The sequence below is a fragment of the Sinocyclocheilus anshuiensis genome, unplaced genomic scaffold (genome assembly GCF_001515605.1).
Source record: "Sinocyclocheilus anshuiensis isolate Anshui unplaced genomic scaffold, SAMN03320099.WGS_v1.1 scaffold423, whole genome shotgun sequence".
Lineage (NCBI taxonomy): Eukaryota > Metazoa > Chordata > Actinopteri > Cypriniformes > Cyprinidae > Sinocyclocheilus > Sinocyclocheilus anshuiensis.
In genome coordinates this window covers 1,066,558-1,077,366 of record NW_015549610.1, presented here as the reverse complement: position 1 = coordinate 1,077,366, position 10,809 = coordinate 1,066,558, and the positions used below count along the sequence as shown (strand labels likewise).

The 10,809-nt window shown below is 35.6% G+C and overlaps 3 protein-coding genes across 6 annotated transcripts in view; 2 read left to right on the top strand and 1 right to left on the bottom strand.

Moving 5' to 3' along the window:
* Window positions 1-2,709, top strand: part of LOC107659203 (leukocyte elastase inhibitor-like) — a 24,805-nt gene extending 22,096 nt beyond the window's left edge. The window contains exon 9 of the mRNA XM_016448065.1: window positions 2,388-2,709. The gene's annotated coding sequence lies outside the window, so the exon portion shown is untranslated. The remainder of the gene's footprint in view (window positions 1-2,387) is intronic.
* The window catches only part of LOC107659208 (leukocyte elastase inhibitor-like), a 23,386-nt gene extending 20,677 nt beyond the window's left edge, over window positions 1-2,709 (top strand). The window contains exons 2-4 of the mRNA XM_016448074.1: window positions 1,456-1,598; window positions 1,718-1,885; window positions 1,991-2,709. Coding sequence (XP_016303560.1) covers window positions 1,545-1,598; window positions 1,718-1,885; window positions 1,991-2,398 — 630 coding nt within the window. The 5' untranslated portion in view covers window positions 1,456-1,544 and the 3' untranslated portion in view covers window positions 2,399-2,709. The remainder of the gene's footprint in view (window positions 1-1,455; window positions 1,599-1,717; window positions 1,886-1,990) is intronic.
* A 2,497-nt stretch (window positions 2,710-5,206) lies between these two features.
* Window positions 5,207-10,809, bottom strand: part of LOC107659198 (tripartite motif-containing protein 65) — a 9,040-nt gene continuing 3,437 nt past the window's right edge. Inside the window, exons 3-18 of one of the 4 annotated variants that reach the window (XM_016448050.1) lie at window positions 10,289-10,384; window positions 9,915-10,148; window positions 9,632-9,791; window positions 9,199-9,330; window positions 8,902-8,997; window positions 8,661-8,789; window positions 8,457-8,561; window positions 8,006-8,125; window positions 7,764-7,859; window positions 7,108-7,236; window positions 6,912-7,013; window positions 6,705-6,824; window positions 6,418-6,513; window positions 6,211-6,315; window positions 5,800-5,889; window positions 5,207-5,704 (exon numbers count right to left, since the gene is read on the bottom strand). In XM_016448050.1, the coding sequence (XP_016303536.1) occupies window positions 5,679-5,704; window positions 5,800-5,889; window positions 6,211-6,315; window positions 6,418-6,513; window positions 6,705-6,824; window positions 6,912-7,013; window positions 7,108-7,236; window positions 7,764-7,859; window positions 8,006-8,125; window positions 8,457-8,561; window positions 8,661-8,789; window positions 8,902-8,997; window positions 9,199-9,330; window positions 9,632-9,791; window positions 9,915-10,148; window positions 10,289-10,384 (1,836 nt within the window). In that variant the 3' untranslated portion in view covers window positions 5,207-5,678. The remainder of the gene's footprint in view (window positions 5,705-5,799; window positions 5,890-6,210; window positions 6,316-6,417; window positions 6,514-6,704; window positions 6,825-6,911; window positions 7,014-7,107; window positions 7,237-7,763; window positions 7,860-8,005; window positions 8,126-8,456; window positions 8,562-8,660; window positions 8,790-8,901; window positions 8,998-9,198; window positions 9,331-9,631; window positions 9,792-9,914; window positions 10,149-10,288; window positions 10,385-10,809) is intronic. The other 3 variants (XM_016448051.1, XM_016448052.1, XM_016448053.1) reach the window with 3 other exon arrangements.

The window sequence follows — 10,809 nt, the reverse complement described above, 5'->3', positions numbered from 1 at the left end:
GGGCAGGGCTGTCCAAACTCGGTCCTGGAGGGCCGGTGTCCTGCAGAGTTTAGCTCCAACCCTAATTAAACACCCCTGAACCAGCTAATCAAGCTCTTACTAGGCATAGAAACTTCCAGTCAGGTGTGTTGAGGCAAATTGGAGCTAAACTCTGCAGGACACCGGCCCTCCAGGACCGAGTTTGGGCACCCCTGCTCTAGAGCGTTACTCAATAGCTCATTTGCATTTCCACATAGGTAGGCCTATAGATTTTTTCACAAGTTTTTTATTTAGATTTATGTTAAGAGATAAAACCATTATTGTAATATTATAAAACGACTATTTGTCAAAGTCTAGCATTTTTTTGTACTGAAATAGCATTTTTTTGCAGTTATGACATGATTACAGTCAAACCTGCATGTGGTGTTATATGTGTGTATTAGTGTGTGTGTTTGCATTTATTCTCCATCATGGATGTGCTGTGGTGCCCCTCCATCTCTAATTCAGCGCATATGTCTGTTCACCTTTCAGAGTGCCGTCAGTCAAATCCATTCCACTTGAGGAATGCCCAAATAAATTAAAATTCACCGTTTTAGCTATATCCTCCACTTGGTTCATTCAGAGTCCATATAAATTAAACTCCATTCCGTATTTTCACTACTCGCGCCTTCTGCACTCCTGCTACACAGCAAGGTAAACAAAGCATCTTAATCTTAGCACATCTGCTGCGGACTGTTCCGGGAAAAGATTCAAAGCTTCGAGTGTGTCGAAAACAAGGCCATCTGGTGGTTATTAAAAAATATAGCAGCCAAAAGCCTGTGAAAGACGCTCTGTCGGACGACGAAGCAGCCACCACACATTCCATAGATCGACTCATGTTACGTGCACAAATAAAAGCCTAACAGTGTGTGCGTTTGTTGAATTTCCCTCTCTGATAAAATAATTTACCCATTAAACTGGGAATTAAATACGAATATCAATATGATTTTATAGAATAATAATGTACAAATTGTACAAATCTAATAACGTTAAAACACTAAAAAATTTTCATAAATGGGTTATGACTTATGTCATTGTCACTAAAACATTGTCACTATAACTGTTTCGGAGTGATTGATTTATTTATTTATTTTTTATTTTTCTTTCCGAATGAGATACCACCTTTATTTTGTGCTGCAGGAGTATTTGGACTCCACTCTGAAGCTGTACCACGCTGAACTTCAGGCTGTGGACTTCATTGGAGCATCTGACGAGTCACGACAGCTCATTAACAAATGGGTGGAAGAGCAGACAGAGAGTGAGAAATTAGTAACATCAAATCAGAATGTGGATGGGAACGTTTATAGGCTAATCACTTTCAGCTTTATTTGCTTTATAGGCTATATGTAAAAGTATATTTAGTATAAGACTGTATAAATTAATGCAAATGATCAGAACACTATAAATAATGAAATGCTGTTTTTGTTTTTGTTTCAGATAAAATTAAAGATCTTCTTCAGCCAGGTGTGGTAAATGGGCTGACCCGACTAGTTCTGGTTAATGCCATCTACTTCAAAGGAAACTGGATGCACGTATTTGAAGCAAGAAACACTAAAGAAATGCCATTTAAAATAAACCAGGTGCAATCTGCATTTTGTTTCAGGGGTGCAACAGCATATGAAAAATTAATATAAAGTTGATGTTGAATTTTTGTATATATTATACATTCCTTAATTTAATGACATTTGTCTTTAATCAGAATGAGAGCCGGCCTGTGGAAATGATGTACCGGGAAGAGACATTCCCTTTCAGATACATCCCAGAGTATAAACTGCAGGTGCTGGAGTTACCATATGAACAGGAGGAGCTCAGCATGTTGATCCTTCTTCCAAACGAAATTCAGGATGGCTCTGACCCACTTCTGAAGGTCAGCAAAAGTGCCGTGAGCAGAAAAAGTGGATAGTTTGAATTCTATGGAATGGTTTTGTGCCGTGTATGTTTTTTTTTCAGCATGTATGTCTGTGTTTAACAGCTGGAGAGCGAGTTGACCCTTGACAGGCTGCTTGACTGGACCAGAAAAGACAAAATGGGCACATGGATGGATATCAGAGTCCATTTGCCAAAGTTCAAGCTGGAGGTTGAGAGCTCCCTATCAGAAATACTGCAAAAGATGGGTATGAGCTCTGTGTTCCAGGAAACAAAGGCTGATCTGACAGGCATGAGCAGTCAGGATGGTCTCTCCATTTCAGCAGTGATCCACAAAGCATTTGTTGAGGTGAATGAGGAAGGCACGGAGGCAGCAGCAGCCACTGCAGGCTTTATATTTCTATGTGCCCGCAGTTCAGAAAGCTTCACAGCAGATCACCCCTTCTTGTTCTTCATCAGGCACAACCCCACTAACAGCATCCTCTTCCTTGGCAGATTCAGAGGCCCATCCTAAAATGTGGGTTTTTCCTGTTTTTAATGAAGAGGGAATTATGTTTTTGTTTTAATATTTTAGCAGACAAAATTATTCACACCATTTGTGTTTGTTTTTGTGTTCACAAATGGCATTATTCCAGATCATTTATTGTAATGTCATTTTAGAGTCATACATTTTGGTTTTGAGCATGACCCTTTCAGTTGTATATTTGTGTCAAATCGTTTTAGGGAAAACTGGCTAAATAAAGACTGGGTATTGTCTTTTACAATCAGTCATATCCTCTTTTATTCACTTTGTGTAGCTGAATCTGTGTAGAGCTGACAGACTCAGAACACAAGTAGTGCAAAAAGAGAGTTCTGTAATGTGTATTTTTATGTTTCAGAAAATATAAACAATGGTCAAATGCTTAGAATAATGTAGATTTTTTTGGTTTCTTATGCTCACCATGGCTGCATTCAGTGTCGCAGGATCTTTCAGAAATCAATTCATGTTTATTTGTATAGTGCTTTCACAATACATATAATTTCAAAGCAGCTATGCAGAACATTTTTCAATTTCAATTTAGAGTAATCTGTTATCCGAGGTGACTGTTCAATTAATGTCCATATGGCAGAAATGTACAGTTCTAGAATGCTACAAATCATGCATTTATAAAAAATTTAATTTCAGGTTGTGTTTTTTTATCATGTATGGCATGCATATATTGCATATATTGTCATTTTACAATCAGTTTAATAAAAATATTGAAAAAAATCATGCATTTATTTAATGTGTATTCATGCAGAAATAATAAAACACGTTTTAAAGCAATGATCAGTGTTTGGGAAAGTTACTTTTAAAAGTAATGCATTACAATATTGCGTTACTCCATAAAAAAGTAACTATTTTTTGTTACTTTTTATGGACAGTAATGCATTACGTTACTTTTGGATTACTTTTTGTCACCTGGGCTGGGCTTGCTTATTTATTTTTAATAACAGAAAAACCAAAAGTTATATTTTTGGCTACTGTAAAGGCCCTTTCCCACCAAGAATGAAATTAATAAGGGTCTTAACAAACTTTCCTTTTGGCATCTTAATTTTATGGCCCTATATGGTTCGGTTCCAGAGATGTTGGAATTTCAATATGGCTCCAAGAGTAAATTGTTAAAATGTACATATTTTCGGTGGTCAAAAACCAAATGTGGGTTAATTTGCAAAAATATGATACTTATTTTCTTTTAAAGAGGAATGTCTGAAGAACAAATAATGTTGAAACTAGACATGTATCTCGTTTACTTCTGTCAAAGCAACTGCATTGAACATACCTGTCTGAGTGCCATAAATATTATTTTTCCAAAGTTTGCATGCCTATAACTCAAGAAGTATTAAAGATATCGCAATATGATTTCAGATTACAGTTCTTAATAAACTTTTCTTTTGGAATCTTCATTTTCAGGCCCTACATCATTCAGTCCCAGAGATTTGGGGATCTCAATGAGGCTCCATTTTCAGATTGTTGAATATTACCTATATTTAGTGGCTGAAAAGTAAATGTTGGTCACTTTGTATACAGCTGATACTTAGTGTATTTAAAGCAGGATGCCTGAAGAATAAGTAATGTTGAAACTAGAAATGCACCTTGTCTATCCTCTATCTTTCCCTCTATCAAAACAATATGCACAGAACATACCTGTCGGAGTGCTAAAAATGCACTGAAATGGTCACGTTGAGGGACATTACCTTTCTCTCCGTAGCATATTCATAAGATTCTATATTTGAATCAGTTTCAGGGATATTTGGAAGAAGGGATTTAGTTCATTTTAACAGCCTCTAAAGCTACCAAGAGTTCAAACACACAGTATTGTAACATGTTTGAATCAAATCCCACACCTCATAGGAAAAAGTGGTTGCTTTGTCAGCAGTGATGACTAGATAAACACAAAACCACATTTGGAATGAAAATCACACACACACACACACTCACACACACTCACACACACTTTGGAAAAAGAATATTTATGACACTCAAACAGGTTGTCACAAGTTCACCAGCTCAGTTACCTTACTTCATTAAGGACTCCATCCTTAATAGATCCCTTTCTGATCATTTGTATTCCAGCACTCATTGATACAGCTCATGCAGTAACTATATCCGCACGGAATAATCACGGGATCCCTCAACAACTCCAAACATATTGAGCAGCTGTACTGGTCGTGATCTCCGAGTATAGCCTCTGCCATGTCTGCTAAACCCTACTTGTGTTAGAAAATAACCATGTATGTAAGTGAATGTGGAAGTGTGAGAGTGAAAGTTAAAGCAAGGAATCATAATACACAAATACAGTGCTAAATATGTAAGAGCTTGTGTGATTTGGGAAAGTAAAAAATACAGTGTTTTGTATTTTCCTCATAACAGAGACCGTTGTGCTTTAAGTAATAGTCGTAGATCTTTGAATTTTGATCTTTAGGGTTTTTCTATATCAACATTAGATGGCGACACCTAGCAAAGTCTTCCCGACAGAAACACTCTTGCAGCCACAAAGGTTGGTGGGAAATGTAGTTTTGTCATACATGAAAATCAGCAGTGCTAATTTGCTAATTAAACTAATTTATTATCTGTAATAATAATTAGCTTGTCATGATTCTTTAATTGACGCAACCTCAGCTAGGAAGAAATATACAAAAACAACAAAAACCTAGCCACAGATACTTGTAGACCAGCATGTATGAAAATACATATTAGCTTTAGCCACAATGGTTGAATATCAGAGCGGTTTATTTAATTCAATCAAAAGACAAAAAATATAAATTTAACAGCAAAATGTGCATTTGTGTGTATTGTATTTTGACAGGACATTTGCAATTTATTATTATTAAATTTAGAATGAATTATTTTAGATTTTTTATTAAAGTGAGACTGAAACATAATTCGGAGTATGTGCTCTTTCCCAGAGCTAAAACAGATTTCAGTTGATAAAAATCAGTGTCTACGTAAAAACATTCTTTCTAACTGCAACAACCTTGCTAGCAAATCAATTACAAAATATTGATAATATGTCAAATTGAATGGTTTGCTATTGCAAATGAATTTGAAACACCTGAATTAATGAACCTTTTATATAAGCTTCTGTCTAACAAAATAACTCTCCTGTGATGTGAAGGACACCAGTATGAAAACTGTAGAGTGAATCCATAAGTGTATGTCATTTTCCATGTTCACATGACTACAAATAAAAACATAGGCAAGTTTCAGTGATCAGAATTCATTCACAAAAGCAAAAGTTAAACAGAGACGTCCACAGTCACATCCTCACAATCTAGGAGGATCCTGAAATGTCAGAGTCTGTAGAAAAACAGAAAGGCTTAAGATTTTGATTGCATGTTGGTGGCAAACAAAATCTAATTCAGGAAAAAAACAAACATCTTTAAGTAACTGACCCGAGTAGTTTACCAACTCCATCTCGGAGAGAATGCCTTTCCAGCTTTTGTGGTTAGGAAAATCCACAATCACATCCTCAGATTTGATATCTAGACAGATGAGCGGACAATCACTTAAAATTATTTCCAACAGCAACTCTATGCATACAAATTGTAAATATACTGTGTACAATAAAATATATTCAAATAGAAAAGTAATTTTAAATTGTAAAAATATTTCACAATATTACTGTATTTACTGTATTTTTGATCAAATAAATGCAGCTTGGTGAGCATAAGATAATCTTTTTATAATTATAAAAATATCTTTTAATTATTCCAAACTTTCGGCTGCCAGTGTATATGATAAATATATTAAAGTAGTTGATGTCTCCTCAAGTCTGTTCTTTGAGAAAAATACACAGATCTTGCCTTTTACAACACCAACACTCTTGTGTGTGACATGTCCACCCCAGTTATGTTTTGGAGTAATTATGGAAGATTTCACTCTGACTCTGTCTCCAACCTTAATGTCGACTGAAACATTTTTTGTTAACAAATATGAAAATGAAGATAATACAGAAAGCATTTTCACTTACAAAGTGCAAACAGATAAAAAAAAATGCATAGGGAAATTACCTAAATCAGTACTGGTCACAAGCTCCATTTCTGAAACTAAACCAGTCCATTTTTTATGCTCAGGAAAATCCACAATCAAAGACTCATCCTGAATTTCTGCAAAAATAATTAAATAAAACTTGTTTTTTTTTTGTTGGTAAATATATGTCCTTTTTCTCACTCGGTGGCACACAGTAAGCCTACAAAAAACTTGCATCATCGTTTCATTTATTCTGGTAAAAAGCACAATGCATGAAGATAGCATGCCTAATATTAGTAATGAAATCATTGTCAGTCAGTGCTCTCACTTTGAACAACACCAATGCTTTTGTGAGTGACTGCTCCCCATTTGTGCGTTGGTGTAACAACAGACATCTTCACACAAACTTGGTCGCCAATCTTAATAACGGACTCCAGACTTGAAGATCCTGAAATGCAAGGAGCGTCACGAACGTCTGAGAGGAGCTTTCTGCTGAATAGCTGCTACTTAAATGTCATGGAAATACTGTAATTACCAAAATCATCATTATTGGTTACTATATCCATTTCAGAGAGAATTCCCTTCCAATTTGCATGTTCAGGAAAATCAAAAATCAGACTGTCATCACATTTAATGCCTAAACAGAGAACAAGTTCATATTTGAAGGCTTGTACTTGAGTACGGATTGCTTGTGATAACAGATAATTTATTTGAGGAAAAACTAATCTTGCCTTTTACCACACCCACACTCTTATGTGTGACATCAGCACCCCAGTTAGGTTTCGGGGTGGTAATGGAAAATTTCACTCTGACTTTGTCACCAACCTTAATGTCAATTGGAGCATTTATTGTTGACAAATCTGAAACAAGTAAAATATTACAGTAGGCACTTTCACATTTGTGACCCTGGACCACAAAACCAGTCATAAGGGTAAAATTTTTTCGAAATTGAGATTTATACATCATCTGAAAGCTGAATAAATAAGCTTTCCATTGATGTATGGTTTATTAGGACAGTCATAAGGGTTACATTACATTATCTCAAAGCTGAATAAATAAGCTTTCCATTGATGCATGGTTTGTTAGGATAGGACAATGTTTGGCCGAGATACAACTATTTGAAAATCTGGAATCTGAGGGTGCAAAAAAAATCTAAATATTGAAAAAAATCGCCTTTAAAGTTGTCCAAATGAAGTTCAATAGTTCAATAATTTTGATCCATACAATGTATTTTTGGCTATTGCTACAAATATACCCCAGCGACTTAAGACTGGTTTTGTGCTCCAGGGTCACATTTAAGTGCACACACAACATTTAAGCTGCAGCTAAGAAACTGTCTGCAAATATTTAAATAGTCATGTCTTAAAATAGGAACAGTAAAAATTACCTGAATCAGCGCTGGCCACAATCTCCATTTCTGAAACTATACCAGTCCAGTTTTTTTGCTCAGGGAAATCTACAGTCAAAGAGTCGCCCTGAATTTCTGCAAACGCAAAAAAAAAAAAAATCATTAAAGTATGCTGCTTTTTCTCACTCTGTGATAACAGGCATTCAGTGAGACAATAATAATTTCTTTCAACATTCATAATTTGTATGACTAATAGAAGTTATGAAACTCCGTGCTCCTACTTTTAACAACACCAATGCTTTTGTGAGTGACTGCTCCCCATTTGTGGGTTGGAGAAACAACAGACGGCTTCACACGAACTTTGTCTCCAATCTTAATATTGGAGTCCAGACTTGAAGGTCCTGAAATATCACATGAAGGTCCAAGATGAGTGCTTGATGGAAGACACTCATAGATTATTTTATCATGGATCATGTGTAGTTGTTTTAAACACTTTGGGCCTCATTCAGCAGATGGACAACTATTTTGTTAAAGTAGGCTCTCTAGATATGTACTGCTTGGAGTCATATTCACTCTTAAAAATAAAAGTTGGCATTGATGGTTCCATGAAGGAACCTTTAATATTCATGGAATCTTCACTACGGAACCTTTTGCAACCTTTATTATTAAGAGTGTTTCTGCTGAAGCTTAAAATATTTACTTAAATACTTAAATGTTAAAACATTTATTTACCAATCTCATCATCATCATTAGTTACTAGCTCCATTTCAGTGAGAATTCCTTTCCAGTTTGCATGTCCAGGGAAGTCAACAACCACACTGTCATCATCTTTTATGTCTAAACAGAACAAGTTCATATTGTAACACTATACTTTAGTGAGAAATTGCTTGATAACAAATTATTTATAGTATATGGGGGGGGGGAAACAGATCTTGCCTTTCACCACACCCACACTCTTATGAGTGACGTTTCTACCCCAGTTATGTTTTGGGGTGGTAATGGAAGGCTTCACTCTGACTCTGTCTCCAACATCGATGTCAAATGGACCATTTTTGGTTGACAAATCTGAAACAAGTAAAATATAACAAAACTTCTCAGATGCAATGTGTAATATTATAATAGTTAAATGTTCTAGATATTTTTAGCACGTTTTTGTTTGATGAACACGGTAGAATACCTGAACCAGCACCGCTCACATGCTCCATTTCTGAAACTACACCAGTCCAGTTTCTTTGTTCGGGGAAATCTACAGTCAACAAATCACCCTGAATTTCTGCAGAAGTATAACCAAAAACAGTCAATAATACAAACTATCACATTTTCTCACTCTGTGGTACTATAGACGTTAAGTGAGACTACAGTTTTATATATATATATATTTTGTGTGTGTGTGTATAATTTCACTTATTGTGGTAAATAACAGGAATTGTCATGCCTAATATAAATACAAATCAATATCTGTCATTTCTCTCACTTTTAACAACACCAACACTCAAGTGAGTAACCGATCCCCATTTGTGTATTGGAGTAACAACAGATGGCTTCACGCGGACTCTCTCTCCAACTACAATGTCAAACGGAGGTCTCTTTGCAGACAAATCTGAAACTAAAAGTACGAGATTACATTAAACCATTTTTCTTCACTCACAAACAGTGTTGGGGGTAACGCATTACAAGTAACGCGTTTAAAAACAAACAAGCAAGCCCTGTCCAGATTTAAAAAGTAACGCAAAAGAAACGTAATGCATTACTTTCCATAAAAAGTAACTAAGTACCGTAATTAGTTACTTTTTTATGGAGTAACGCAATATTGTAATGCATTACTTTTAAAAGTAACTTTCCACAACACCGCTCACAAATAAGATTAGCTGCAAGAAATCATTAAATGGTAATCATTGTTACTTTACCTTTATTAACTGTTTTGCTTATCTCCTGCGTGCAAGTAGTCTCAAGTCTCCCAATAAGTTCACATATACGTTTTCTTACGTCCTCAAAAGAGCAGTATGGCTGAAATGAGAAACTCTGCAGCTCATCAGATCCAGATGAAGAGGACACAGTCTCATAATTCTGAGGGGGAAGATATTCAAGGACTAAGTAATATAACTTTCAGATGAACTGGCAATATTTGAACAGTCTGTTATGTCTTATAATTTTTGCTTCTAATATATAATCATATTATAGTGCTTGTACCTGAAGAAATTGGATGTTGTCTTCTGTCTGTAGAAGATCCTCTAGAACTCCTTCCCTCTTCTTCAGCTCAGTAATTTCCCCCTCCAGCTTCTTTTGAAGCTTTGTGCCGTGATCCAGATCAGCCTTTTCTTGAGCTTTTATTTCTTCAATCACCTCATTGCTTTTTTTCTCAATAAGTTTGACTAATTCACTCAAGACTTTCTTACTGTTCTCCACTGCCTTCTTTGCAGAATCCTGAGGAGAACCAAAGCAAAACAAAAATGTTGTTTACAATTACAAGATCCAACATGGCAGTGATTAACCTTGTGTCAGTTGATAAATGCAGAGTTGTTCTGTATAACTGTGAAAGTTATTTGTTTTACATCAGAACTTACTGAATGGGATGTGATGTCCATTTTCATCTTCTGCAGCTCTTTTTCTTTTGCCTGGATTGTCTGCTTGACGTTTGTCTGAGAGTGTGTAAGTTTTATCTAAGGACAAATCACAAGTCACAGTCTTGTGAATGTTTTTCAAAAAACATTTGTCAATAGCATTTTTTAACTACTTTATGTTACGAGTAGGATTGTCAAAGTTAATGCGTTATGCAATGCGATTAATAAAGCAACTTATGTGGTTAATTAAAAATATCCTTAAAGGGTTAGTTCACCCAAAAATGAAAATTCTGTCATTAATTACTCACCCTCATGTCGTTTCAAACCCGTAAGACCTTCTTTCATCTTTGGAACACAAATTAAGATATTTTTGATGGAATCTTGAGAGCTGTCTGACCCTGCATAGACAACAACGCAACTGAAATGTTCCCAAGTCCAGAGATGCAGCAAGGAGATCTGTAAAATAATCCATGTGACATCAGGGGTTCAACCATAATTTTACGAAGCTACGAGAATACTTTTTG